At 41.0% G+C, this 25,660-nt stretch overlaps 1 protein-coding gene across 6 annotated transcripts in view; it reads right to left on the bottom strand.

The window, feature by feature from the left end:
- FAM120B (family with sequence similarity 120 member B) overlaps window positions 1–25,660 on the bottom strand; it is a 125,649-nt gene that overhangs the window by 38,862 nt on the left and 61,127 nt on the right. For 3 of the 6 annotated variants that reach the window (XM_084622178.1, XM_084622179.1, XM_084622177.1), the window contains 4 exons: window positions 13,291–13,497; window positions 8,458–8,566; window positions 6,946–7,086; window positions 1,933–1,996 (listed from right to left, as the gene is read on the bottom strand). In XM_084622178.1, the coding sequence (XP_084478304.1) occupies window positions 1,933–1,996; window positions 6,946–7,086; window positions 8,458–8,566; window positions 13,291–13,497 (521 nt within the window). The other 3 variants (XM_084622180.1, XM_084622181.1, XM_084622182.1) reach the window with 2 other exon arrangements.

Genomic DNA, 25,660 nt, shown 5'->3' with positions numbered 1-25,660 from the left:
TGTTTACTAAAAAGGTTAATTGTGACCGGACGCCTAACACAATTAACAACAACAATGGGGAAGGAACACAAGCCAGAACAGGGAAAGAACACGTTAGAGAATATTTTAATAAGTTAGATCTCAGAAATACTTAGGAGGGAGACATGATAAGATTTAGAAATAGCCTCGATGTGCAGAGTTATTCCCCTCCTAAACTGCAATGAAGTGCTGTTGGCACTTATAAATCAGCACTGCATTCCAGCAGGGAAGTACCAATGTTTCACTGGTAAGTGAAGTTTAAAAAAAGTGATGTCATCTTCCAATTTTTTCACCAGGCTACAGTAAGAAGAGTATGGCATAACCAACAGTAGCCTCCTAATTCAAGAACTGACACAGCATATGTACTGTACACTGTTTTTAATGGGCATACTAAGTTCTCGTCTGCAATGTAAAACAATATTGGGAAGTTCTAGTTACATTATATGAGTGCTCTAGCACCGTTAAAACTTGATTTGGACTTTCCTGTATAAATGGGAATGTGTGTTTTTTTAACCATAACTGGATAGTGCCAAGCAGTAACCAGATCCCCCGACACTGGTTTTACAGCAGTTAGTGAAACCATTCTCCACATAAAGTTAGCTCAATCTTAGTGTGGAAAGGACATAATGGGCTGAGCACCAACAGCTCTGCATGAAATAATTGGAAGCTGCATGAAATAATAAAGCCCCTTGACAAGAGTGGCGAGTTGTATGGGCCTGTGGTGCCCAGGCTCCAGGAATATTCAGGGCCTGGGGGCCCAGCTCCACCAATGTTTGGGGCCAGTCTCTCCCCCAGCCCTGCCTGCCGCCCCCCCACACCTCCACTGAGTGTTCCTCCTGCCCCCATGCACCTCCCCAGCCTGCTGGAGCAGAGGGACCCTGCCTCTCCCCTGCAGCTCCATGCTGACTCCGCTCTGCTGGCTTTCAGCATCAACTGCCGCTGCAGGGTCCTAGTGCCCCAACCATTACTGCCAGGGCAGGCTGCCCTGACCCTGCCCTTCCCCCTCAGACCCTTCCCTTTTCCAGCAGGATCCTCCACCAGCACAGGGCCCCCCCCACCCGCAGTCACCGCTCCTGCCCCACGCTGGGCAAGGGGCAGCCCATCCCCCACCCCCAGTGAGGCTACAGTGAGGGGCAGCAGCAGGGGAGGAGGCACGCATCTGATGGAGCCCCCCCCCCCTCCCGGCACCCACCACAGGGCAGGTGAGGGGGCTTCCTGGATCTGAGAGGGGCCCTAGGAGCACATGGAGTGACAGTGGTGGGGGTGAGTGTGCTGCCGGGGCGAGAAGGGGGCCCTTCCCCCAGAACTCACTGCTGCCAGCGGGGAGAGGGCTGGGGGGAGTCCTCCTCTCTAGCCCCAGCCCCGGGGCAGCCTGCCTGCACCCCACACTCCTCATCCCCAGTCCCACCCAACCCCAGATCCTGCACCCCCAGCATCCCCCCTCCCACACACCAAACCCCTCATCCTCCATTCCACAGCCCTCACCCTGCACCCCCTCCCATCCCCAAACTCCCTCCCAGAGCCTGGACCCCCTCCCTCTTCCCACACACCACCTCACACCCCCAAACTCCCTCCCAGAGCCCAACCTCTCACCCCTTCTGCACCCAAACTCCCTCCCCGAGCCTGCACCCCTCCTCAACCCCAATCCCCTGCCCCAGCCCAGGGCCTGCACCCCAGACCTCCTCCCCTCACCCAAACTCCCTCCCAGAGTCTTAGGCAGGTGGGGGGCGGAGTTGTGGGGTAGAGTTTGGGAGGGGGAGGGTTCTGGGCACCACCAAAATTTCTACAAACCTGCCACCCCTGCCCCTTGAATCCTGGCTTTTGTAAGTAAAGATGCTATCTGTGGGAGGAATATTATCCTTTCATTCAAACCCATTATAGACCTTCTGTAATCTTTGTAGCTCTATTATTTACCGGGGAGCAAGCTGGAACCTTCTCCTCTGGCCTTGATGTCTCCTCTGGTCTCGATGTCCTTTACCTGGAGTGTGGAAGGGGAAATAAAATATTTTCCTCTTAACATTCAAACAGGAAAATAACTTATTGATGATAGTATTTAAGAAACAACCCACTGAGGTGTATTTTGAAAAAAGAACATTTCCCCCTTTGTTACTGCCACAACCCCTCACTATTTCTTATTCTACATCCATTTCAAAATAATTCAGTTGGTATTCAACGAAGGCCAATATTTTTTAAATTTAGGTGGCTAAAGTTAATGGTGGACTTGCTCTTCTTAAAGACACTACGCCAGCTATCTGCATAAATCTTCACTTTTAATACTAGTACAGCTGATTACTTGCAACTGATGGACATACAGTATGGTCCGCAGACCAGGTTGTACCAGTTAGGGAAAGGACAATGTGATACTTAGGACTTATCTACACTGTTTTTTGTATTCCTTTAATCTACATCTTAATTTTATCCTAAATGTGAGTAATAGTGACATAAGAAGCACCCTTATATCAGTACAACTGCATTCACTGTAGGGGATTGTACTGCTTTAACTATATAGGTTTCTATAGGCAAAACAGTATAAAAACAATGTGAAGACCAGCCCTTACTTCAATAATGAAGCATAATCAGATCTGGTCAACACTACAGTTCAACCTGTGTTAGCCAGAACAATGTTTAAATAATTCTTGTGAGCAAGACATTACCATGGTGGTGGCCTTGGCTAGTGTTGACAAGATCTAACTATGTCATAAAACATTTTACAAAATCATGCTATAAACTAAGGCCCTGCAGTAGAGCTGTTGCATATTCTGGAATGTGATTTGTTGAGTTTGCACAGGTGAGTATCTTAACTACCAGGCTATAGACTCATTCTCACTCTTTTTCCCTGGCCCAATGATGATTCACTGTCGTTCACTAAGAGGGTGGTGAAACACTGGAATGCGTTACCTAGGGAGGTGGTAGAATCTCCTTCCTTAGAGGTTTTTAAGGTCAGGCTTGACAAAGCCCTGGCTGGGATGACTTAACTGGGAATTGGTCCTGCTTTGAGCAGGGTGTTGGACTAGATGACCTTCTGGGGTCCCTTCCAACCCTGATATTCTATAATTCTATGATTCACAGTAACAATTCAGTCATTCACCTAGGATGTGGTAGACCCAAGTTCAAGTCCCTGCTCCAAAGACTACTTAATTATTTATAAAAAGTGGAACAGCTTCAAGAGGAGAGAATGAGAAAGGTCCATGCCAGAATATCCCATAGCTCAGTGGTTACAACATTCTCCTACAATGGGGAAAGACCCAAGTTCAAATTCCTTCTCCACAGCAGGCAGAGGGGGGAACTGTACCTGGGTCTCCCACATCCCAGGTGAGTGCTGGTTAATAACCACTGCGCTAAAGCTTATGAGGGAAGTGGGCACTTCCTCATTTTGTGATCCTTGGCTTGCTTTTGTCAAAACATCTGACAGTCACAGCAAAATTTTTCAACATTAACAAAAAGTTTTGATGTTTTTGGTTAGGTCAAAACTATTTGATGAACTTAAGACAAATTTGCAAAGAATTCCTTTGGTTGACCTGAAACTACATTTTTCAGAGAATAAACTATTGAGGCGAAAAATGTTGCCCAGCTCTACTCTCAATTCCCTTTCCCACATCTTTGGCTCACTGAGGCAGGCACTGGCCTTTTCTGTTTCTTTAGACAAGCTTCCCAATACCAGCGCAAGAGTCACGATACATAATGAAATTGTATAGTCAGGGCCAGACACAAACAACACAGAAAACTGTTGTGACTGCATAAAAGATCAGACTGTGTATAACCCTCATATGAATAAAAGGAAGCTATTGAAGATTTTATATGCTGTTATAAAAGAGTTGAGTAATGGACGGATAAGTTTGATTTAGATTTTGTTAATTGTGTTTTGCACAGGGATAGAATTAAGGTTGTTTGGAAAGTGGTTTGTATACTGATCAATGAGAATTTTTCTGTTTATTAGTGTGAGTACTGAGGTTAGTGACAGAATTGTTGATGTATCCTTCGCTTGTGATTTCTATAGTTCTCAGTGTTTTGTTTATTTTTAGTGATGTGTGGAAAGGTACAGCGTGTCCTGTTTTGAATCACATTTGCAATCTTAACAATTAATGAAGTTTTGTTTGGAAATATGCCATGTGGCCCTGTCTACATAAAGCTAGCAACTCTGTTACCTAAACTGGTTTATGCTAACGTAGTTGAATGGGGTCAAACTATGTTTAAAGCAAATTTAGCAACAGCTTCAGTTTTAAATGGTGTGTTTTTTAAACAGTAAACAACAACAACAAAACAATATAGGTAGCACAATTCCCAACCGAGAGTAGATGGAGACCATATCTAGGGTGCCCAAGATTTGTTCAACTAAGTACTGCTTTGTGTACACCTTGGGAGCCTGCAGCTCACACCAAATATGTGAAAAACCTGTGGCTGACTTTAGTATGGAGGTGTGACCCACCGAGACTATTACTACCATCGTGCAACATTCTGTCTTAATCTGAGTGATTGCCCTCAGATCAGGCTGGCACACTGCTTGCTGGGACCCATAGTCCCCATTAGCTACATCTCTAAATTAAAGAGGAGGCTAGAAAGCTACCTTCAGTTCAGGACTCTATGGGTATGTCTACACTGCAATTAGACACTGGCTGCTGGCCCATGTCAGCCAACTTGGGCTTGTGGGACTGAGGCTGTGGGGCTGTTTCATTGCTGTGTAACCTTTGGGCTCTGACTAGAGCCCAGGCTATAGGATCCTTTGTGGTCGGACGGTCCCAGAGCTTGGGCTCCAGCCCAGGCACAGAAGTCTACACAGCAATGAAACATCTCTGAAGCCCAAGTCCTGTGATCCTGAGTCAGCTGGCACAGGCCAACTGCGGATGCTTAATTGCTGTGTAGACATATCCTGTGAGATGCACCTGAATTATACATATTGTATAACTGTATGGCCAAAACAAATTTGCAAATATGGGATTTAAAACTAGACTGGACAATACAACAGAACATGTACTGCAGGGAAAACCCCTACACGTGTAGGAAGAGAGCCTGAATGGATTCATTAGGTATTATATAGAGGAAAGATGGTACTGTGGTTTGGGTGCTAGCCTGTGCCTTTGGGAGATCTGGGTTCAAACCCAGGCTCCATGGTAATGGGAGGTGAAAAGACTGGAAGTGTGGGGGAGATATGGACTCAGATACAGAGCTTGAAGAGGAAGACTAGAACTGGCTAGGCAAAAAGACAGGGAAAAGAACCTGAAGACTGGGACTGGGTAGGTAAGGCGAATGGGACAAGCAGCCTGGATGGAGAAGGAACAGGAGCACTCTCCCTTCTCTCCAGAGCCTGGAATGGCACCCAACACTCTTGAGTCTCACCATTTCCCTGTCAGCAAACATCTGTGAAACCCACTGGCAAAATGTATACCTCATCCCCCTAGTGCTGTTCCACACAGAGAATGACAACTTCCTCTTGCTATCAGATATGCCATTAGCTCAAGAGGCAGAGGTGTGAGTGGTGGAACTAAAGGTTCCAACTCTGCTGATGACCCATGTGGGTGTCTATATGATGCCACATGATGGAATTTTTGTTGTTTGCAGTTTTTTAAAAAAACTATGACATGACACACACACATACACACACTCTAAAAGAACTTTATCAAGTTGCAAACTTGAAAGTCAGGAAATATGCAACCTTAATTCTGCTCCCACCACCCCACCTTTGAACATGCATTTTGAGTCTTTATTTACATGATCTCAAACCATTTTTTCCATAGGACCCCTCACTCATTTCTCTAGTAAACCTATTTTATATATACATAGGAAATTTGATCACATTGGAAAATCATGTTATTACAGTCTCCTGGGAGTGTTAGAACATGGTTTGGTTTCACCTCTATAGAAAAGGCCAAACTGGGTTTTAATAACACTACTGCATCATGTTTTTACATGACCCAGTGCTGTTATTAAGAATACATTTTGCAATAAGATCTCTGTGTGGCTGGACCCTGAATTACATGCTTCCTAGAACAGAATCATTAAGACAGAGGGTCAGTTTTGACTCTGTTTATAATCAAGTTACTCAGCAAGGTCGTATGTTTTGGCCTCATCCACACAGGCCATGCCAAACAATTTTACTTGTGGGTCTAATAATAGGTATCACATTGTCTATCCTGTGCCCACAAGAGACCAACTATATTTAAAGGTTTTTTTTTTTTTTAACCAAATCACTTCACCAAACTTCTTTAGAAAGCAAAACTAAAAATGTAGAAGAAACTCAGGGTTACATTGCTGTACTGCAGCCCCAAGAAAATATTTAGTCTGTTTTGGATGATTCTCCTTCTTCCTATGCTTGGTTCCTCTAAACTCCACACAGATGCCTCCTGACCCTGGCAACATTTTCCCTCCTTCTTGTAATGTCACCACAACCTGTTTCCTACCAGGGGCATTGACCTTAGCTTCCTTTAAATGTCTCTTCTGTTCTACCAACAGGTGTTGCTGGTGAGTGATTTATGGTCAACTCTCACCAAGAAAGAGCACAGCTTGCCTTTAAATCTTAACATTAAGCATGTGCTCAAGTGCTTTTCTCGATTGTGGTATGAGTTAGGATCTGAAACTAAAGGCATTAGCTAGACATTTCTATGCTACTGTGGTAATTGAAAACTACTAAAACTTTCTAAAACTATTCAACTGAGACCAAAATGAGAATTTTCAGACCCACCGAAGAATTTTTCCAAAAGTTACAAATGAGTGAAAACACTGGGTCATAATGGAACTCTATATGTAACTTGCAGGTTTAGCTTCAGCTAATACTAATACACAAATCTCACTGATGCAATGGAGTTTTGCCATTTATGACTATGGGTGCAAGATCATAACCATAATGTACAAATACATGATGTACGTTTAGGCAGAGACACAGTCATATACCTTTGGCAGTGTCAAATCTATTTTTTTATATTGATTTTTTACCTGAAGGTTGTGCCTCAGACCCATAAAAGTAAGGTTGAGAGCCTCTCCACTGGAATCCCCTGTTCTGACTATGATATGGTGGAACAAAAGAAGTTGTGTATGCTTGCTGGAAGCTACGTTCCCTTCCTCCTTCTTGCATTTCTAAGGAACAATATTTATCAGTTGATATTGATTATATACACAATTTTATGAACAAAAGATAAATCATATTCTGCATTTTTTGGAAATAACATTTTATAAGACAAGTGCCACAGTATTCATGTGCGACTTTGATTCCTCCAAACTAATTAGCACCCTCCCTCTCACAGGTAACATAATTAACTACGGTTCTGTGCATGTGCTTATAGCTCAGTTTCTATCCACACTCATCATGGTTACAAGCCGTATAAGAGTGCTTAGAAACCATGCTGAAACTCTATTATGGTGGTAGTCAATGGTACAGTTTTGGTTAACACAGCTATGTTTAAAAAAAAATCTTTGTCCACATTGGAGCCTTAAATCATACTGGAAACAGTTAAACATGAATCCACAAGTCATGGTAGATGCTAATGTGGTTTGATGTGCCATTGATGAGAGGATCTTATAGGGACACCTTACTCCATTTTCATGCATTTTTTTTGTATATCTAGTATCAGGTCTTCAAAAAGCATGTACCCCCAAATGCCAAACAATGTGGCAATGGAAAAAAGAGATGTACCAATAAAAAAACCAAAGCACCCAATACAGAGGACATGACATATATCTTAAGACTCCATACACTTATCAAGGTTATCAAGAAGCTTCCATCCACTTATATAAACAACACAAAACAAAGAGTGGGGAGGGAAAGAAAGGATTCTTCTTACATTTGTGTATAAATATGATCAAAAGCCTGAGACTTGATTAAATCTTTCCTCTTGCTGTCTGGATAACATATAAGATTAAGAGAACCATGCCCATTTCTATTATCTGCATTTCATCAACAAATAGGCACAAAGGCTAAGTAATTGTGCAGTAACAGTATTTTAAAATGCATCAATTGTCATTAGAACTCATGCTGACTCAAGCTTTAAATTGAGAATAATTACAAAGGATTTTGAAGCATCAGCATTCACAGACTGAGCTGTGAAAAAATATAAATGTGTGTTCAAACCCCTTCAATGTTGTTAACCCTGAAGAACACTTCCTGAAAGCAGAATGGGAAATCCTGAGTCATCTAATTGCTAAGGAACAAAAATAGCTTTAGTCACTAAGTACAAGAAGAGTTATTAGTCTGACAGTAATCATTATTGTATTTATTGCATACATACATTTTACTAGCTGCGTAACTGGAGGGAAATATTATTTCACCTACGTTTGGGAAATCATGAAATTTTCTAAAATCAGGAAGCTTTGACTCAAATTCTTCCTTCAGTTAGTGTCAGCAAGTTCTCCCAGGATTTACTTAATTGACAAATTCCCTGGGGGAATTGTTGAAAGGTAATAGATATCATCAATATAGTGGCTTTACTGTAAAATTAACATGATGCCAACCTGTGATAAATCTGTTCCCTCGCCGTCTGCTCTGAATTGTTCTTTTCTTTACCATGCAAGCCTCGCAAATGAATGACTTCAGATTCTGGAACTGCATGTGCAAAGATCCCTGCAGACAGTGGGCTTCAATCAATGACTGTTGTACGTTCTTTTCTCTTTTCAAGAGTAGCACCACTATAACACCTAAATAGCAATCAAAAGAATTTGGCAAGTCCTGCCTCATAGTATCTTTTGGTTTGTCTTCCTCAAGACCCAAAGCTAAAAATATTCCATAATGAAAGAGGATTCGGGGGGGGAGGGGAGAGGAGGGGAGGAGATGGGGTATTTGTTCCTCCTCCTTTCTTGATAAAGTTTGCTTTTCTTGCTCCATTCATCTCTGTAAATTGCTTTGCACCCCTTGCTTTCTATTACACTGACCTGCCGCTACAAACAGACCTGACTAGACCTACCTAACCATTACCTTAGGCAATGATGGCTAAGGCAACTTGATAAGGACTGATGCATAGATGCCTATGTTTATTACAGTATTACAGTGATGGAAACTGAATCAGTGAGAAACAAGTCTGCACATTTTACTTCATATACCCCAAGAAACACTTGGCAGAATAACTTCAGCCATATTTTAGATATTTGTTGATTGATAGAATATAACCTAGACTAAAGATGAAAGGAGGGATATAAGACAAAAGACTTGATTTGTTTTGATCCTATGGAATCCTGTTTTGATGGAAAAATCCAGTTGTCCAGAGGACAAATAGAACTAATTTAACTAAGGTCCCAATACAGCAAGGTGCTGCATTTCCTGAACTTCCACTGATTCAAATGGGATTTGCAGACACTAATTACCTTGACATGATCAGGTCCCAATAACTTATCCATTTTTTTTTTATTTTTGGAATGCTGGTAGAGGTTAGGTGAGTATTCAAGGCTGGGGATTCTCTGCCTGACTACAAGCTAGTCTGCTGATTTTCACAAAGCCGAACTGATTTTCATTGGGACAACAATTCCGTCAGTAACTAAGAGGAGACCCAAATGGCTACTTGATAAGGTTGAAAGGTTGACAAGATAGCCACTAACTAACTAGAGAGGTTTAACTAGCTCCTGGTGGAGTTCAACTCACTCAAAATTTCAGTGAATTTTCCTAACAAAGTTTCTAATTTGGCAAACCTGATTATCAATACAGTTTTGTTCACAATTTGTAGCTTTATTTTTCTATCTATGCTGACAAGTTTCTGTGGATAGATCCCATTAATACTAGAATACTCCCCTTGCATTCTTGGGAGAAGACGCTCAGAAAGTACTTATGAAGAAGACAGATTGAAAGGCAGCAACACAAAAGAGGACAAAACATATAATTTACGTTGAGTCTGTCAGTTAACTTATTTTTAATTTAAAAATAAAGCATGAACATATTTTATTAGTGAGAGAAACAATAAAAAGTCAATTAAATGATAATATCATCACTTCTCTATTTTATGAAGTTATTATATCCAGTTTCTGTGTGGATAAACAAACTAACTGGATTACTGCTAAAGAAAACAGAGGCCAAACGTAAGTTTAATTTATAAAAAAAATCAATAACTGTTTTCATCTGTAACAGAAGCCCAAGTCTTGTCCTTCCATTGCTATCCATAGTGGCTGTTGATATCTTTTACAGCTGGTCTACACAAAATTGCACTAAAATAACTAAACTGGTTTTAATTCCTACCTTTTTCTGTTTTGGTGCACGTCTCTGTGTGGACTGGCCCTTTGAATGTGCAGAAAGTTGCTAACCTGTGCTATGACTGGACCAGATAACGTACCTCTATTATAGTTTACTTAAAGCTGTTTCTTGTACTTAATTATATCTTTATGATTAAAACAACTCTGAGACTGCATCTCCTAACTCACTGAAGTTACATGGACCCACTCCAAAGCACCAGTAGAGAAGTGATACCTAAGAGTGTAGAGATAGAGAGCAACAGTGAAAAGAGCAATTTTTTCAACTTTTCAATAGCAGATCATCATCCATAGAGTAACTTTTCTGAATACAATACGGTAGCTCTCAGTAGATCATATTTACGATGTTTATAGGAAGACTGCTAAGAAATAAATACTGAAAGATCTTGGCTCCCAGCACTACATCAAGTTGTGCCAGGAAATAAGTACCAATTGTATCTATAAAGCTAACTTTATAATAACAGCAACAACCAATCACATAAGTTTGTTGCATTGCCAATGTCCGCAGCTAAACTGGCATCTCTAGGGAATGCATCTGAAAACAGATCCTTGCCTTTCAAACTGAAAAGTTGGAAAACTATTTCATTAGTCTGGGAGCTCTTTCTGCCATATATGTAGCATAAAACCCTAACTAAAAAAAGAAAAAGATATTCAAACTACTCTAAATATTCAAGAGTCTAGACTGACTATTTTTCTACAACAGAACTGTTCACTTAGGGAAGGTTTAGACTATGATAAAGGGTGGCTTAAAAAAAAAAAAAGCCCTACTGTAGATATGTTAGTTGGCCAAGGTGAACCTTGAACTCCCTTCTCGGGTTGACTCAGTTAAACACTTGTTAACATACAACTTGCCCTATCTACACTAGGGTTTACCTAACATGTTTTAAAAACACAAAACAAAACCCCAACCCTTTATCCTAGTCTAGATATTGTTTGCAAGAGTCATCAGCAACTTGGAATCTACTAAGTTTCCCAAAAGAAAAACATTAGTTAACAAGTAGTTTCAGATCCACCACCTGTCTGTGACCTCTTGCCAATTTTTTGTGGTTTTAAATTAAACAGGAAAATATAAACGTATTTTTTTAATCTCCCCTGTTGCTGTGGGAAAGGTGCATGCAAACAACAGGCGAAACTATCAGCCTAATCCAAAACCCATTGAAATAAAAAGAACAATTCTCATTGACTTCAGTGGCCGATTTGGATAAGGCTGTGTAGACCCAACCTGCAACTGACTCAGCTTGGGCAAATCCCTACGCCTGTATGGGATCATGCCCATGGGGGTCCACCCACATAATAAATTCCAGGATTGGGGCCTAATTGAACAAAAGAAACATAGAACAAAACATATAATTTACGTTGAGTCTGTCAGTTAACTTATTTTTAAAAAACAATGAAACCAATTGGGCCGAAAGAAATCTGATGAGGTTCAATAAAGATAAGTGCAGGGTCCTGCACTTAGCACGGAAGAACCCAATGCACAGCTACAGACTAGGGACCTAATGGCTAGGCAGCAGTTCTGCGGAAAAGGACCTAGGGGTGACAGTGGACGAGAAGCTGGATATGAGTCAGCAGTGTGCCCTTGTTGCCAAGAAGGCCAATGGCATTTTGGGATGTATAAATAGGGGCATAGCGAGCAGATCGAGGGACGTGATCGTCCCCCTCTATTCGACATTGGTGAGGTCTCATCTGGAGTACTGTGTCCAGTTTTGGGCCCCACACTACAAGAAGGATGTGGATAAATTGGAAAGAGTCCAGCGAAGGGCAACAAAAATGATTAGGGGTCTGGAACACATGACTTATGAGGAGAGGCTGAGGGAACTGGGATTGTTTAATCTGCAGAAGAGAAGAATGAGGGGGGATTTGATAGCTGCTTTCAACTACCTGAGAGGTAGTTCCAGAGAGGATGGTTCTAGACTATTCTCAGTGGTAGAAGAGGACAGAACAAGGAGTAATGGTCTCAAGTTGCAGTGGGGGAGGTTTAGGTTGGATATTAGGAAAAACTTTTTCACTAGGAGGGTGGTGAAACACTGGAATGCGTTGCCTAGGGAGGTGGTGGAATCTCCTTCCTTAGAAGTTTTTAAGGTCAGGCTTGACAAAGCACTGGCTGGGATGATTTAATTGGGGATTGGTCCTGCTTTTGAGCAGGGGGTTGGACTAGATGACCGCCTGAGGTCCCTTCCAACCCTGATATTTTATGATTCTATGAATTATACACAAAATCCTGTCAAATGTACTAAGTCAGCAAACTGAAAAAGCAGTAAAATAATTTCTCTAATATCTTTTAGTTATTGTGATCTTACGTGATACTTGCAATAACATCAGGTAAAACATTTCAAATAGAAGTGTGATTTTTAAGTGGATGATGGGTAATATTTTCAAAAGCTCCTAAGTGATTTAGAAATGTAAGTCCCACATTCAAAAGTGACAGGCAATTAGGAGCCTAAATTATACTAACTTTCACTGAGACAGCCTCCCAAGTGCCCAAATCACTTCTGAAAATGTGATTTGGGCTCTTAAATTACTTCGGGTCAGATTTACAATGTGCCTAAAGATGCAGATAGGCACCTACTGGGATTTTCAAAAGCACCTGGTGTCTAACTCCCATGGATTTCAATGGAAGTTGGGTGCCTAGATGCCTTTTGGAAATCCTACTAGATGCCTATCTGCATCTTTAGGCACCTAAATACCTTTAAAAATCTGGCCAAAAGGCGTTTTCAAAATTTTATCCACTATGTTACTTTAAGGAACCTTTATGAATTCCTCTGAAATGTTTATGGGAGAAGTTCTCAGAAACACTTTAATATTAGAAACGGCAACACATTTTGTAATTCTCATTTTTTTTAAACAGATGACCAATTTTGTATTTGTTATTGTTTTTGAAGCAGCAAAAAACTATAACAGTAAAACTGTAACCTCCCCAATAGCCTCAACATTAATTTTACTTGTATGGGGGGCCACAGGCAGGGAAGGTCAGCTGGGGAAGGGAGGGGCAGGGAAAAGGATGAAATGAGACCAGTGAAACCCTCTATTTTAAAATAAAACAATGTTTGTAGTTGATGGTTACAGTTTTTCAGGTAAGAATGTATGACTTTTGCAAGGGATGTATATACTCACATTGCCCTCCAAAAGCTCCTCCAAAGAACAGCCTGTGTGTGACTGCTGATATTTCTCTTGAAAAAGTTTTCCATCAAACACCTTCCAGGGCATCAAATCATTCATATTCATTGGAAAGCCAAGGGAACTATTGGCCATAATCAAAGTTGTAAGCCCACGAATGAAGAGAGAACCAAGCTGTACAGCTCTGGAATCAACCTGGGCAAGCTGTTGAAATTAAAAACACAGACAACAGAGGATCCAAATGAACTTCTGAGTGATGATTCCACCATAACACAGACTATACCAGGCAGAGGCCACTTCTGCACCAAACAATAACAATGACTCTTGATGCTGGCTCTAGGCCAGGGGAACTCTGATATTGCGGTCCTCTACCCCCACAGGTGCTAAAGAGCTTTGTAGCATCATCATGTTTATTAGTATATTGAGGTTTTAATTCACTGAAATAAAGGAATTTGTGAGATTTGTTTACAAGAAATTAGGAGTTCAATACCACACTCAAGTTTAAAAACTTGATACACTTAAAACTAAAAATTGGCTCAGTGAAAGACCAAAGAAATGAGTAAAGTTAATTATAATCTCTACAATACTCCTTAAATACTAGCAGTTCCCCCAGGGATTCTTTTAGTGTAATTTAAAACTTTAACTGAAATGATTAATTGATTCATAAATTTTTCATAATTGGGTCAAATGAGAAATGTTACCACACTTGATGGAGACCATACAAGCTATAAGATTTGAAGGAACAGGGTTAATTGTGTTCAAACTGTAGAAATATTTTAAACACTGTAAGACTTCCTCTGCCAGCAGTCAAAAGATCAAATAATTTCTCTTCAATGTGGATTTATTCAGAAGAAATACTGGAATGGTAGCAACATCATCTAAGACATACAAAATTAACCTAAAACCTTGCAGCCAGGATAAAGTTGTGGTGAGGGATTTAACCAGCTGCTGTGCCAGAGTACAAAAGCCATAAAAGCTCTGGAGCCAGCAAGGGGACAATTTCCCTGACGTAGGCATTGCATGGGCAGGTGGAGGCTGCCTTCTGAGTAATGCCACCTCCACAGGCCCTGGCACAGGAGTCTGCCAGGGGCAGGAGGGCTTCATTCTTGGCAATGCCACCATTGACAGAACAGCCCCTGGAGGTTGCCATAACTTAAAGCAATTGCCCCGGCTGCATAAGTTAAATCAGGGGCTGCACTGGCTCTGAGAGTAGCCCATATTACGGAGGGCAGAAAGGTGGCTTAAAGCCCCTTTTGTCTACCTTCTATTCCACACGGCTGCGAGATCTCTGCTTAAGGTGCAACACAGAATCTCAGTCATTATCACTAACAATAACAGCAGCTTACAGCTTGAAGGATCCCAAAGACTAGAGATTCAGAAACTATGTACATACAACACCTCTGAAAAACACCTCCAGAGTGAAGAAAACAGTATACAGCACAGGTTTCAGAGTAACAGCCGTGTTAGTCTGTATTCGCAAAAAGAAAAGGAGGACTTGTGGCACCTTAGAGACTAACCAATTTATTTGAGCATGAGCTTTCGTGAGCTACAGCTACCAGCAGGACAGTGGGGTGGGAGGAGGTATTGTTTTATGATCTCTGTATGTATATAAAGTCTGCTGCAGTTTCCACGGTATGCATCCGATGAAGTGAGCTGTAGCTCACGAAAGCTCATGCTCAAATAAATTGGTTAGTCTCTAAGGTGCCACAAGTACTCCTTTTCTTTTTGAGTATACAGCACACTGAACCACATTCGATTTTTGCCAAGGGACAGCATAGCAAAACCAAAGAGGCATGGACTCTTTACCGGTCACTTGGGGCAAACCAGGCCTCAGATTTTAAGGTCTCATCCAAAGGATCAACACACAGTAAAGTATAAGGAACATAATGTATCTAGCTCCCTAGGGCGAAGGATTTCTAAGTAATCCCTATTATTATTCTTCACTAAACTGAAGGATGTTGTGTAATTCATTTAGATGAAATAGAAGTTTACCCCATTCTAATACCATACTCAAGATGAAGAAAAACAAACAAACATACAAACAAACCTGTATCATTTAGAACTAAAGTTGTCTCAGTGACATGCCAAGGAAATGAGTATAGCTCCTTGCAATTTTTTTGAATGATATATACAGTAATTGTACTTAATAAGATGCATCTTGTCATCTTCAAAATGAAATCTGCTTGGTTTGTGATTATGAAATAAGATTTAGTAAGAGGGACTACAAACAGAGCAAAAACATTGATGGGAATCTTCAGGACTCCCTCTGGGGTCAACATAATTCCTGCTGGGGGAACCTCTCAGAATTCTACCATCCTTCAACAAGCTTTTAAGCCCCTTAAATACAATTATTTTGTATTACAGTATGCGATGTGTGAGCATAAATCAAGTTCCTAGCATCCGAGTTATAAACAGAATGGGAATATTGAACCAAATTAGCAGAATCCCAAAGGCTAACATTGTAATACACTATACTCCAACCAACTACAATAGCATTACCAAAATTTATAATGACGCATGCCCTTCACTGTTGTTCTATTAATTTTAGATTAATGAGGGGGAAAAAAAAAAGACAGTATATTTCAGACAGATTCTGAAATGCCATCTTCCCTAGAGGACTTCCCAGTACTAATGTTCAGGAATTTAATTGTAGAACACATGAAAATAGCCTTCAATAAACTAAACAGATCAAAGAAGTAAACTTCTTGTTTAGACCCAAGCAGGACAGGTTTAACTTGGCTCAACTCAAAATGATAATAGTAAACACTGTCATATGTGAGGGACAATCTGTCATCTTACTCAACAGATCTGCTTCTGTGTGGATTCTGATTCATATCTGCTTAATTTACTTATCAAAATATACTGTTATTGATTTTTACTCCTATTAGCACTGAAGAGCTAGAACAGCTACTAGGGAATATTATTAGTACAGTGTGAGAGCTGGATTCCATTTTGGCTCATGTTTCATTGACAGAATACATATTTAAGGTCTTGATCCCACAAAGTTTTAAGCATGTGTTATCTTTTAGGCATGTGGGAGTTCAATGTAACTACCTATGTGACTAAAAGTTAAGCACATGTTTAAATGTTTGCAGGATTGGAGCATAAACTTAAATTGGAGATTCTTTATGACTGTTGATGATGCACAAGTCAGAAAGAGCACAGACTGACTTTGAGGTCCCAGGCTGAGTTTTTAGCACTCACTGTTAGAATAAAAATCTTCACCCCACAATTCTGTGTGTATGTATGTTCATTTTCCAGAGTATAACCACACTTTTGTAATCAAGAACTGGGGACATGTCCCCACCATCACTGGTGCACAAATTTCGCCATACCAAAAGCAGAACTGATCTACAATTTGCCCATTGTTCTCACCCCTGGCCCTGCCCCTTCTGCCTGAGGCCCCGCCCCTCCCACCAAAGCCCAGAAGCCCCAGAGTGCTGGGCATGGCTCTCCTTCCCTAGCTCCATGTGGGTGAGTGGGTGGTGTGCCCTGGAGCATCGAGCAGGCTCCACCCCAAGTGTGCCGGGCGGGCAGCACAAGCCCTTTCCCCTGAGCAGTGGGTGGGCAGGCAGTGTAGGCTCGCCCTCCCACAACTGCAGGCTGGCCCCCATTAGCCCCAGCCCCAGCCTGGGGCCCCAGCCACAGGGGGAAGAGCCCCGCATAGAACAGTGCCGGGAAGCATGCATGGGCCTGGGCAGGGCCATGCAAGACTGTTTGGGGAGGCTTAACCTTCCCTTGCCTTTAATACCTGTCCATGATTCTCACTCTAAACCAGCAGTTTACAATCTTAGTAATAAGAAAGTATCCTATATTAAAGTAAATGTGATCTTTATTGTATGAGGATTTTACGTCTGAGATTTTCTTAGTTCATTTTCTGAACTAAAATGGGGTACCTGCAGCATACTTACTGTTTTTCTAGTGTGATTCATTCACATCCATTGCTCTCAAAGAACTCTCTTTTCCCTTCCTAATCCAACTCTCCTATTTTGTCCGTTTTACAGACATGGAGAGGAGAATAAAATTAGAACTTCACTAACCTGAAGACTGAGCAAATGTTTATAATGTATTTATTGCACCAGAAGCAGTGAATCATTAATTATTATGATTAATAATTATTATGAGTTATTTGTATTATCTCAGTCATGGACCAGAATCCCACTGTGCATAACTAAAAGACTGTCCTTCACCAAAGCGCTTACAATCTAAATCTAGTGATTAGAATAGATAGACTCAGAGATTTTAGAGTAACAGCCATGTTAGTCTGTATTCGCAAAAAGAAAAGGAGTACTTGTGGCACCTTAGAGACTAACCAATTTATTAGAGCATAAGCTTTCGTGAGCTACAGCTCACTTCCTCAGATGCATATCATGGAAACTGCAGCAGGCTTTATATATACACAGAGAATATGAAACAATACCTACTCCCACCCCACTGTCCTGCTGGTAATAGCTTATCTAAAGTGATCATCAGGTGGGCCATTTCCAGCACAAATCCAGGTTTTCTCACCCTCCACACAAATTCACTCTCCTGCTGGTGATAGCCCATCCAAAGTGACAACTCTTTACACAATGTGCATGACAATCAAGTTGGGCTATTTCCTGCACAAATCCAGATGCACTGGGCTATTTCCTGCACAAATGCACTGGATTTGTGCAGGAAATAGCCCAACTTGATTGTCATGCACATTGTGTAAAGAGTTGTCACTTTGGATGGGCTATCACCAGCAGGAGAGTGAATTTGTGTGGGGGGGTGGAGGGTGAGAAAACCTGGATTTGTGCTGGAAATGGCCCACCTGATGATCACTTTAGATAAGCTATTACCAGCAGGACAGTGGGGTGGGAGTAGGTATTGTTTCATATTCTCTGTGTATATATAAAGCCTGCTGCAGTTTCCATGATATGCATCTGAGGAAGTGAGCTGTAGCTCACGAAAGCTTATGCTCTAATAAATTGGTTAGTCTCTAAGGTGCCACAAGTACTCCTTTTCTTTCAGAGATTTTAAGGTCAGAAGGGACCATCACAATCATCTAGTCTGACCTCCTGTACACTGCAGGCCACAGAACCTCACCTACCCACTCCTGTAATAGACCCCCTAACCTCTGGCTGAGTTACTGAAGTCCTCAAATCTTGATTTTAAAACTTTATATTACACAGAATCCACCATTTATTCATGTTCAAATCAGCAAGTGACCAATGCCTTATGCTGCAGAGGAAGGCAAAAAACCCCTAGGACCTCTGCTGATCTGATTTGGGGAAAATTCCTTCTTGACCCCAAATATGGCAATCAGTTAGATCCTGAGCATGTGGGCAAGACCCACCAGCCAGACACCTGGGAAACTCAGAGCCCTCCCCAGTTAGTGTTCCATCTCTGGCCATTGGATAGATTTGCTAAGTCACTGATAGGCCATATGCCATAGAAGACAATCTCATCACACCATCCCCTCCATAAACTTAACAAGGTCAGTCTTAAAATAAGTTAGGTTTTTCACCCCCACTGCTCCCCTTGGAAGGCTGTTCCAGAACTTCACTCCTCTGATGGCTAGAAACCGTCATCTAATTTCAAGTCTAAACTTATTGATGACCAATTTGTATCCATTTCTTCTTGTGCCTACACTGTCCTTAACTTAAATAACTCCTCTCGCTCCCTGGTGTTTTCCCCCTCTGATGTACTAAAAGAAAGCAATCATCTCTCCCCTCATCCTTCATTTTGTTAGGTGAAACAAGTCAAGCTCCTTGTGTCTCCTCTCGTACTGTAGGTTCTGATCATCCTCGTTGCCGTTCTCCCCTTCCAGTTTGAATTAATCTTTCTTAAAATGGGGGACTGGAACTGCACTCAATATTCCAAATGAGATCTCACCAGTGCCTTGTAAAATGGTAGTAAAACTTCCATCTCTCTACTGGAAATACCTCAGCTGATGCATCCTAGGATTGCATTAGCCTTTTACATGGCCACATCACATTTGCAGTTCACAGACATCTTGTGATCAACCAACACACTTAGGTCTTTCTCCTCTTCTGTCACTTCCAACTGATATGTTCCCAGTTTATAACAAAAATTCTTCTTGTTAGTCCCTAAGTGCATGACCTTGCACTTGGCACTATTAAATTCCATCCCATTTCTGTAACTCATTTTTAAGGTTGCACAAATCGTCTTGTATAATATTCCAGTCTTTCTCCATAGTAGCAGTACCTCCCAACTTTATGCCGTCCACAAATTTTATTAGCACACTCTCACTTTTTGTACCAAGATCATTAATGAAAACGTTAAATAAGACTGGTCCCAAGACTGATTCTTAAGGAATTCTACTAATAATCTCTCTTCTGTTCATCCTTCAGCATGACCCATTGAAGTTTCCCCATTAACCAGTTCCTTACCCACCTTTCAGTTCATTTATTAATCCTCACTTTCTCCAATTTAACTAATAATTTTCCATGTGGAACTGTATCAAATTCTTTACTGAAATCCAGGTCGACTATATTGACTGCATTTCCTTTTTCGAGAAAATCGGTTATCGTCTCAAAGGAAGAGATCAGGAGGAAAAATCTGCCTTTTGTAAAACCATGTTGTATTTTATTCTAATTATTGTTTACCTCTATATCCTCAACTACTTTCTCTTTCAAAACTTGTTCTAAGACCTTGAATACAGCAGAGGTCAAATTAATGGAGTCAAACTGTAGGTCAAACTGTACTTTCTTGGATCACTTTTTTTCCCTCCATTCTTAAATACAGGTACTATATTTGCAATACTCCAGTTCATAGGGTACAACCCTCAAGTTTATGGATTCATTAAAAATCCTTGCCATTGGGCTTGCAATTTCATGTGCTAGTTCTTAAGATTTTTAGATGGAGATTATCCAGGCTTGTTGATTTGGTCCCATTAAGCTGTTTGACTTTGGCTTCCACCTTCTACTTCCATATCCTTCTTCCCATTAGCTACCCTACCAATGACCCCAGGCTCATCATTACCCTTCTTAACAACTGAGGCAAAGCATTCATTTACATGTTGGGCCATATCTAGATTATCTTTAATCTCCATCCATCCTCAATACTTAGTGGTCCCACTTCTTCTTTCTTTGTTTTATTTTTATTTATATGGCTAAAGAACCTTTTACCATTAGTTTCAATTTCCTTTGGAAGATCCAATTCTGCTTGGCTTTTGGCAATTCTCACTTTTCCCCCTACACCTTCTGACCTCAAAGAGGTAGCATTCCTTGCTGATCCATCCCTTCTTCCATTCCTTGTAGGCTTTCTCCTTTCTCTTAATAACCTGTTTGAGATGCTTGTTCATTCAGTTTGGACTGCAGTTCCCTACAATTTCCCCCCCCTTTCTTGGGATGTAGGCTTCAGATTGTTTCTGCACAGATTGTAAGCACAGATGATCTTCAGTGGGATTCTATACCTCCCTAGAGGAGAAGAGTGAAAGTGAGACAGTATTATGGTGATCAACAGGTGGGTCAGGCTATGGTGCTATAAGTAGGGCTTTCGGAGGCATTCACGGACAAAGCACTGTTGTCATGGGATGGACTCCACCTCAGAGGGCAGGGAAATAGATTTCTGAGATAGAGGATGGCACAATTGATTGAAAGAACTTTAAACTAGGAATCCAGGGTAGATGGTGGGGAGAGTCTCATGTAATTCTAATATTAGGTCGGAGGAAAATCAAGTAAGAGAAGATACAACAATGGAGAAAGTAACAACAGAGGATAGGAGAATGGACATCGAGAGGAAAGGTAGTGCCAATACTAATGACACTAACAGTCAGGTATGTGACAGTGGCAGTAAAATGACAGTACCTAACTGGGCGAGGAAGCTGGGTGAAGCCAAGTAGAATCAAAGATCTTTGCACACCAGTGTAAAGGTACCCGGGGAACAAAATGGAGGCACTAAAACTACTGGTGCAGGAAGTGAAACCAGATATTACAGGGATAACAGAAACATGTTGGAACAGTAGTCATGACTGAAATACAGATATTGAATGGTATTTGCTTTCAGGAAAGACAGAAATAAAGGTAAAGGTAGCGGGGTAGCACTGTATATTAATAACAAGGTTGACTGCAAATTAGAAGTGATGGAATGAATACAAGGAAATCTATTTCAGTCAAAATCACTTCTGGGAAGAAAGGTTACAAAGGCTCCACTGGGATAGTGTTTGGGGTCTACTGCAGACCCCCATGGTCTGTTCTGCATATGGCTAGAGACCTATTTTTAATATTTTAATGAAATAAATACTACTGGGAATTGTGTGATTTGTGGTGGACTTTCATTTCCTAGATACAGATTGGAAGACAATAAGGGTAGAGCTCAGATATTTCTGGATGTGATAGCGCATAAATTTCTTTGCCAAAGTCACCAAACCAGCAAGAGGTGATGCCATTTTAGATTTAGTATTTGTAAGCAGAAGGACCTCATAGAATATCTGGTTGTAGAGGACAACCTTGGCTCAAGTGATCATGAGTTAATTCGGTTTAAACTAAGGGAAGGATAAACAAAAATAGGCCTACAACTAAAGTCCTTAATTTCAAAAGGTCAAACTAAGAAATTAAGGGAATTAGTTAGGGAAGTGGACTGAACTGAAGAACTCAAGGATATGACTGTGAAGGAAGCTTGGATTACTTTAAGGCATGTTTCTGCAAGTCTTGAGGTTTCCCTTCGCCTCCCCTGCTATCATCCACTCAAATCCCCTTCATAACTCAACTGTAATTTGTAGCTGCCTCTCCAAATCTTGGATCTTCTCTTCCATCAGATCTATCAGGCGACACTTCAGACAAATGAAGTACCTGTCAGGCAATCTCTCCAGAATAACGTACATCCTGCAGCTTCCGCATCCAGTCATCTTCATTGTCTCTTCCATTCCTCAGGTCACAATCACTGCTGCCTCTGTAGCTGTCATAGCCTTCCATCCTCAGCTCCTGTTTACTGTCCCTAAGGAACAGGGGCTTGCTCCCTTCTCCTCCAACAGCTCTCCACCCAAACTCCTCTGTTTTCAGCTGTTTGTTGGCTCCTAAGCCCCCTGCTCTTGATATTCAGACTTCTGAATTCTATTTCCAATTCTGCCACTGTGACATATAGCAAGTCATGCTGTGCTTCAGTTAACCCATCTGCAAAATGTATACAACTACTACGCATCCTTCTCAGAAGGATGTTGTGAGAATCAGTGTCTGTAAAATGCTTTCAGATCCCTGAATTAATGGTGCTGCAATATTACCTATTTGATAAAACTACAGATTGGCTTTCAATATTTAAAAGATTAATAACTAATAACTAAGATTTTGGGTCTCAGTCAAGGTAGAAAGCAGACCCACAGATTATGTCAGGAAAAAACCCTTCAGTTTTAAATTTATTTCTCAATAGTATAAATCTTGGACGTCACTGTACGTAGAGGACAACAAGTAAAGAGACTTATTGTGTCATCAGTTTGGGAATGGAGAACCATCATCATTACTGACAGCAGTGTTGACAGTCTCAGAGAGGCACCAAGGACTGCACAAGTATCAAGTTTGCAGATGACACAAAATTGGAGGAGTGGTAAACAGTGAAGAGGACAGATCACTGATACAAAGCAATCTGCACTGCTTCACAAGATGGACTCAAGCAAATCATATGGGTTTTAATATGGATAAAAGTAAATGTATGTATGTAGGAACAAAGAAAGTAGGCCATACTCACACGATGGGGGACTTTATCCTGGGAAGTAGGGACTGAAAAAGATTTGGGGGTCCTGGTGGATAATCAGCTGGACATGAGCTCCCAGTGTGATGCTGTGGCCAAAAGGATTAATGCAATCTTTGGATACACAAACAGATGAATCTCAAGTAGGAGTAGAGAGGTTATTTTTGTATTTGGCACTGGTGCGACCACTGCTGGATACTGTATCCAGTTTGGGTGTCCAAAATTCAAGAAGGATGTTGATAAATTGGAAAGGGTCCAGCAAAACGCCACGAGAATGATTAAAGGATTAGAAAACATGTCTTAGAGTGATAGACTTAATTAGCTCAATCTATTTAGCTTAGCAAAGGAGGATGGTTAAGGGGTGATTTGATTACAGTCTATAAGTACCTACATGAGAAACAATATTTAATAATGGGCTCTTCAGTCTAGCTATAACATCATCCAATGTCTGGAAGCTGAAGTTAGGCAAATTTAGATGGGAAATAAGGCACACATTTTTAACAGAGAGAGTAATTAATCATTGGAACAAAAAGAAAAGGAGGACTTGTGGCACCTTAGAGACTAACCAATTTATTAGAGCATAAGCTTTCTAGCTCACGAAAGCTTATGCTCTAATAAATTGGTTAGTCTCTAAGGTGCCACAAGTCCTCCTTTTCTTTTTGCGAATACAGACTAACACGGCTGCTACTCTGAAACCTGTCATTGGAACAAGTTACCAAGGGTGTTGGTGGATTCTCCATCACCAGCAATTTTAAAATCAAGATTGGACGTTTTTCTAAAAGATCTTCTCTAGAAATTATTTTGGGGAAATTCTATGGCTTATGTTACACAAGACGTCAGACTAGATTATCACAAAGGCCCCTCCTGGCCTTGGAATCTATGAATGACAGAACTACCTTGTAACTTAGCTGAACCCGTCCTCACCATGGCTCAGACACACTGTTGGAAAGAAAAGGTTAAAGGAAGTTCATGCTGCTGTTGATGCTGGTGGTCCTGTTTTGAAGGTAAAGGACTTCACTCTCAAGGGATGCCAATCCAGTACCTTTCTTGCATGTTAAAAATAATTGTTTGCGGCTTTTTTTTGTTTTTAAATTACAAATGGAAATCACTATTGATAAGAATGAGGACTACAGTTAGCACAGTGAGTTCTTTATTTTAATAAGCAGGAAATGCAGTCACTCAAGAGTAGGGTTTTTCCCCCCCATGTCTGGAAACTAACAAATAAAATGAAAGCACAGTGAGCCTGCAATGAGTCAACACACATGGCAAACCCACGGGAAAGCTCACAGCTGCTTGGTGTCAGCAATGCAAAGATGTCACAACGAGGATAAACGGAAAATTCCAAAAGAAAAGACAGGCTTGCCTTTGAGGGCATTACACCCTACAGATTACTTCTTATTGGAAATTGCATTTGTCCTTTTTATTATTTTTATAAACACAGGACTCCCACGCATGATGTGAGATAGAGTACTAGGATTCTGCTGCTGCGCCTACCACCAACTGATAACATTTGTAGGAAGAAGAGGGGAAGTGTGTGAGAACTGTTCCACCTGTGTGTGCCGTACTCTTGTCACTGCTCTTACCAACAGCACCTTCCCAACCCTTAACATTTTGGGGAAAAGATTATTTTCCCAATTTACCAACATTAATTGAAGATTTAAAAGTGAACTTAGAGTTCACTCACTTTTTTTAATCACTGTAATTGAGGTTGTTGACACTACTCTTAGGAGGCCTACTCCTGAGCCATGCTGTATATATAATCTAATTTTAAAAAGAGATACAAAAATATTATGGTATCCAGAATCAGTAAGATGGAACACTCATTTGGTCAACTTGAGAAATCTGATCTCTGTCGCCATCTCAGATCTTTTTCTGCTCTACAGACACAAGCCTTGATCCTGCAAATTGTTGGTGTGGGCAGATACCTGTGTCCATCTGGAGCGCCACTGACCTCAGAATTGGGATCTGCCTAGGAGCAGGGGCGCTCACATTGAGCAGTTTGTGGGAGGAGAGCCATCGATTGTAGATCTTTCTGAAGTTATTCTAAACATTTTTTGGCTGATTTGCCCAATCTGTTTGGGGAGGAAGGGAGAGTCTTTGATTCGGAATGTATACTTCCAATTCAAACTGTATCAGACTATTGAATTCCTGAACCAAGTACTAGTGTCACAGAGGTAACTACTGATAACGAGATTGTCTGGGGGAGGGGACCGAAATCTGTTGATCAATGTGGAACTCATTACTTTTCAAGTTCTAGCTCAGAAAAAATAGTCACATGTGTAGGGAAATTCATCCATCTGTGACTGACATGTCTAGATCAACTCAATTAAGGAACAAAACAGAATTAAGTTTATTAAATTTAGTGCAGACATAGCAATATTTTCATCCAGCCAAGTTAAAAGTAATTTTTAGATGGTAGTCAATATTTTCTTGTTCAGATTTTGAGGATGCAAACATGTCTTAAGATTTTTAGGGCCAGATTTTCAGCTCTCAGCTTCTTCTTACATGGACATACGCAACCATATTCTTGCCCATGCAGTTCAAAAACTGTACTATACGTGTGCATTCAAGTGACAGAATATGAACTCACAAAAAGCATTTATTTTAATGGGTTCTGTGGATGCAAATTCTAACACATGCGTGTGCAGATTTTAGCATTTTTATAGTGCAAGGGCAAGTGTTTGAACATGCACAA

This window comes from Lepidochelys olivacea (genome assembly GCF_965140295.1).
Source record: "Lepidochelys olivacea isolate rLepOli2 genome assembly, chromosome: 3".
Lineage (NCBI taxonomy): Eukaryota > Metazoa > Chordata > Testudines > Cheloniidae > Lepidochelys > Lepidochelys olivacea.
The sequence above is the reverse complement of the archived record's forward strand: the minus strand, read 5'-3'. Positions and strand labels throughout refer to the sequence as shown.